The 5,759-nt window shown below is 42.9% G+C and overlaps 1 protein-coding gene across 1 annotated transcript; it reads right to left on the bottom strand.

Annotated features, from left to right (window-relative positions):
- Nucleotides 1-4,568: 4,568 nt before the first annotated feature.
- LOC308308087 (zona pellucida-like domain-containing protein 1) lies at nt 4,569-5,759 on the bottom strand (the record flags this gene model as incomplete). Its single annotated transcript, XM_080753456.1, has 1 exon — nt 4,569-5,759. One exon carries the CDS (start codon nt 5,757-5,759, stop codon nt 4,569-4,571), a length of 1,191 nt encoding a protein of 396 aa, XP_080609582.1.

Genomic DNA, 5,759 nt, shown 5'->3' with positions numbered 1-5,759 from the left:
GAGAGGCTGAGAAAGTGGGTGGGAAAATGGAGAAGTAGTTGAGTTGGTCAGTCTAGTTGACTTTTGGTGATATATGGTTATCGGTTGGTATCGGAAATTAAGGGCCCTATTTCGACAAGCTAAACCCTAAACCTCTTAATCTTTTTTTCTATTTTGAAAAACATTTATAAATAGTTCAAATAGCTGATCTACAAGCTCACAACATTTCGATGTAGATCGGCTATTTGAAGTATTTTAAAACGTTTTTCAAAATAGTAAAAAAAGGCAAAGAAGTTTAGGGTTTAGCATGGATGAAAATGGGGCCCTAAGAGTTGGGCAATATCGGAATATCGGATATCAATCAAAAAGACAATATCGGACATCCCTAACTCAAATCAGGCGCACCCCAGAATTATTTTTTCTTCCATTCAAATTCAAACTTCAAACTCAAAGTCCCTGCTTCTAGTAACTGATAATAGCCCTTCTAATGAATAGGGACTTCATGGATATCATGCAGAGGCATACTGTGTACATGACTCGTTGCGACACGATGTGAGGCTATTTTCGGTGGAGAGATTTGGTTTACAAGGAGAAAAGGATGGGACCAAGTACAGACCCCTGGGGGTCCCCGGTTAAGAGTATACAGGTCTTGTAAGTAAGAGAAATATGTGACATGAAGATTCTTCAGGATCCTTCTTTGTGTAGAAGGATGTTACTTGTATATATCATTATTTATCATATTATAGGTTTTTCCTCTTCAATAAACATCTGTAGTTACATTTTTGTACCTACCTGGCTTGCATACTTTCACACTTTTGCTGCTGATTTCGCACGCACGCACGCACGCACGCACACACACACGCACACACACACACACACACACACACACACACACACTCATGGACACATAAAAGACATAGATACGCACATCAACACACACAACACATACCCACATATTACTGCCTTCTCTGTCTTTGTTATTCATTTTCTCTGACTGTCACACTTGCGCACACACACACACACACACACACACACACAGGGCCTATTTCCCGTCATCGGGGCGGTGGCGAGCTGCCCGCTGTGAGGCCGGTACCGTAGCAGGAGCGAGGCTGCCTCAGATGTGGGTTTTCCTCCACAGACGCTGGATGGACCACTGGCTTCAACTCAACCTTACTGTCATCCTTGGACAGTACTTAAGAACACACGCACAGACGTAACACGCAAAATCCTGAATGTTAATTTAATATAAATTGATACACTGACACTGAGGATTTTACGGTGTATTTTACAACTCTCGAGAGTGTACAAATGGGTGCATTTGGTTCCATTTTTACCCTGAGTTAACTTAACCTGGTGAAAGGAATATATCCTATGTAATGCTACATTACATAGGATACTGACACGCATGCACTCACACATGTGATGAGATGCTATATTATGTGTGTATTGCAATATTCTATGGACTGGTGCATTTATTGTAGACTGCACCAGGGGTTCACAATCATTTCTAAGGACCCCCAATTAGCCATAGCCTCTAACTGCGCAGTGCCCCCCCCCCCCCCCCATTGCGAAATGGCTTTACTGTAAATAAAAAGAAACAAAGCTAAAGTAGCCCATTTACAACTAGGAAACTAGTTACGGGCAGTTACTGTGGCAAAGTCCTGTTTGATGCTCAGTATTACATGATTCGTAAATCATACTGTATATGAAAAGAATCCATGTTTTGACAAACAATTGTTGCATTTGTGTTAATGTGAGTCCCCAGACGTTCTTGCCAGCTCTCTCATACTGTCCACATTTGAGGTGACCCCTATAGGTGTACTGTAAGTGAAATCTCGTTATAAGAAGCCCTTATAGAAGCCCTTCAATCTGAGATTCAAATTCAAATAATTTGGAATCAATCGAACAATGGAGGCAATCAGCCATTCGGAATTGAATATTGACATATCTGAATGATACATGTTTTGTTAAACACATGACTCCAGAGATTATGTATAGCCTACCGATTTGTGCACGTTTTGGAAAATGCAAAATGGCATGGCCTACATGAGAAGTTGCATGAAATGTACTTAGACTGTATGACCTATGGTTCAAGAAAGAGCTACAGGTATAGCCGTTAACTCAGATCAGCTAACACAGGGATGCTGACAGAACCCTCGCTAAACACCCCAGGACAAAAAGCCACTCCATGCCTAAATTGTAATTGTAATAGCCAAACCTAAAGTAGACTGGTATAGTGCCAGCATGAGGCCAATTAGAAAACTGTGGTGGAGTGTCTTACTTGTCCTACTGTGAGTGTGCACGAAAGGCTTCTTGTGTCCTTCATTTTTCCTCTCCTTTGCAACTGGCCCCCACTTTGAAAACCTGTTGGCCACACGGTCTATACGCATGAAACACACCCTCCTACTCTTCCATTCCACTAAGGATAATATTTTCATCATCACCCGCTGGGCCGCGGTTCATCCCCCCCCTCGCCCCAACACCCCAGCCGACCCCCCTGTTCCCGCTAATGGAGCAAATCATCTGTTCCTCTCAGCTGGACATGAGTGGGATTTTTCCACAGTCGTGTTTACCTGGGAACGGACTTGTCCGATGGCGTCCAAGCAGAGTTTATTTCTTCCCTCGTTGTCTACTATTTATGGTGCCATAAGCGGGCTGACGGAACATATATAATATAATATTAAGCAATAAAACGTACTGTCATATTAGGACTACGGAGTTATGACAATCCAATTGGAGAAATGCACGTTTCTGGTGGCTAAATGAGACGGCGATGATATTTGTTGCCATCAAATGAAATGGGCTCATAAAAGCGTGTCTGTGACTGAACCATTCTGTGTGCAGATTTGAACGTTTTAATGATGAGACTCGCAGCAAAAAAAAATCATCAAACTGTTATTCATGGAACTTGGAAAGATCTGCTATCAGGAAAGAAATTGAATAATTATTGTGAATTTTGGATGTTTTTGCAGTGTGCATAATTATAGTTCTAACATTTAACCTAACCTGTACACTTTATAGCAGGGGTCAGCAACCTTTTTGAAATGAAGTGCCATGTTTTAATTTAATAGATAGTGTGCCATGTCAACATCAATTTGAATGACATTCATTTTGATGGACATGTTATATCGACCATTAGATTCATTTTAATGAATCTAGAATTATGTGCAGGATGCAATTTGCTGCAAATTAGGTGACTTGATTTAATTGACCATGTTTAAAACAATATTTGATTTTAGTCAAAAACACTTTAACCAGTTTGCCAGTGATCACCGTCCCCTGTGCCAATGTTGGCACCCGTGCCTAAGGTTGCCTACCCCTGCTTTATAACATTGTGTTGAACCGTTGACAGCAGTTGAAGTCATAGATGTCAAAGACATCCCGTGTGGATCCCGAGGACGATTGTGTGTGAATACAGTTGCTGCCTGCCTCTACACACCGGATAAAATGTCAACAATATTAAGTAGAAGTAAGTAATGCAAATACTGTATGTACACATAAGTCATATCTACATCCCTTGAGGTGCTTGCAGGTGCTGTGTGCATATGGATCTACTATCTCTGTGTATTAGTGTGTATCGGCCTGTAGTGTCAATCATTCATAACCTGCATTGCTGGGGGGATTCGCTTTTCCGTAGCTTAGCCTACTACTTGTGTAAGTAAATGGTATTTTTCCATTCCCTGCATTAAGATTTAATGAAGCTCAATAGTTATCGTGTGGATGAGCTGTCTATTCCCAGTGGCGTGTAAAGTGATTTGTTGCAATAGTATAGGTTTTGGGAGGATTTACCCAGTGAGCACTGCACTTTATTTTAACATTGGAGCAGCAGTGGCTCAGGGGTGCAGTGGCTGCTGTTTTGCTGTAACCTTTGTCATGTCTGTTTTTAATTCCATGTAGGGCTGTCACAATTATTACATAATCGTCTAATCGCAATTAATGGCAAGAGACTCTTTGAGTGTCCACTGGTCATCAAATTATTGTCTTATTGTGACAAACAAAAACAAAGAAATCTCCATTCTTTCAAGTCTTTATTTGATTTCTATTTCAAGCCAGTGATGAATTAAATAAATTAAGCAGTAATACTGTACATTGACTTCACTTTCAAAACATTTCACAGACTTTCACATATAACTAATTTAAAAGCTTACAGTACATGCATAGTGCATACGTGCATTAACACTTTCAGTTCATTTGCTATTAAAAACACTAAGATTAAATTTACACCTACTGTACACTCGCCTGTGCTTTATCAGCTTGCACTATACTGAATGCATAATTGCACGTACAATGTGATTTAGCTGTTGTGACTATAACGTTTATTGATTGATACCGTAACATCTATTCTAAACATATCAAATAAATCATATTCCTTCATCTACAATTTGAATAATCCTACACGGTTTAACCGTTTTTCTGTCTGGACAACAAACCAACAAAAATCTCCCCACAAACAACAATGAGGTGAACCAAGCACTGTCCTCCACCAGAAGAGTTAGACAAGCTGGTGGATATGGTACACCTCAAAAGACAGTATTTAGCCTATAGCCTGATGCCCCATTATCCCGCCTTCAGCTCAAGGAGGTTTGCTTTTAGTTCCTGAGCCTCTTGTAAAAGACGGCAGCGATACACAGGGCAACAATACACACGAAGGCTAAAACTCCTACAGCTGCACTAAGCCCAGTAGACGAATTCTCACGGGTTTTCATCAGTGGGGCTGAGAGTGGGTGGCCGTTTTCTGGTGTCGTTTGGGTGACGATCTCTGGGGAGGTGATGGTGTGGAGGTTGGAGTCTGCAGTCTCATCCTCCTCTGTTGCTCTTCTTCTCCTGCCAGGGTTAGGGGTGCATTGCAGGAAGGTGGGGCAGGTGCTGACCTCACACAGCCGGGTGATGCAGTGCAGGTAGTAGGTGGAGACGGTCTCGTTCTGCTGCTCCATGAAGCGGAAAGCCGGGAAGGAGAATTTGGCACTCTGGCTGACGCCGTTCTCGATCATGTTGGTGAGCGGGTCCCTGTTGCAGGGCATTATCAGGTTGAAGAAACTGGAATTGGTATGTGTGCTAGGAAGTGGGGAGATTGAGGCGTAGCACCGGTCCAAGAGCACGTTGTACTGTTCTGTCAAGTTGATGGCCTTCACCTCCACATAGATATTTTTCCTCAGCTCGATTCCATTCTCAGGCAGCACCAGGGGCGTTGTGTACGCAGCATCGCTGAACAGTTCCATGCGCAGGGTGCTGACGAAGCTGCCATTTTTGTCCTTCAATGCGATAGAGGAGGCTGACACATCGATCTGGGTGTTGTTGATCAGGTACTCTAAGGGGTAGGCGCAGGAGTAGTAGTACTTCATCTCTGCATTGTAGGTGATTGTCCCTGTGGTGGGATCAGAGGCTCGCACAATGCCACTGATGTTGACGGTCTGGATGTTGGAGAAGTCTGAGAACACCCCTGTGCCGGCAGCGCTGGTGGTCCTGAAGATACTATCACAGGTATGGGTTATGTTCAAGGGGAAGCAGAAACGCACCACGGGTGGAGATACAATGTCATCCAGGGTTCCGCTGCAGGCTGGGTCTGAGTTATGGTTCGGAATCAACAGTGAGTGGTTGTAGCCGGTGTAGAGGACAGGGCAGGCTTGGATTCCCAGACAGATGGTGTTGGTACCACATATCACTGCGATGTCGGTGAATTCTGGAAGCCTCCATTCTCCAATTGCACGACACTCACTCTCTGACAGTTGTCTACTTCTTCCTATGATTGTAGCGACGATTAGAAGAATGTGAAGATTCAT

Source organism: Nannobrachium achirus, assembly GCF_963921795.1.
Source record: "Nannobrachium achirus genome assembly, chromosome: 22".
NCBI lineage: Eukaryota > Metazoa > Chordata > Actinopteri > Myctophiformes > Myctophidae > Nannobrachium > Nannobrachium achirus.
This window is presented reverse-complemented; position numbering and strand designations above follow the sequence as displayed.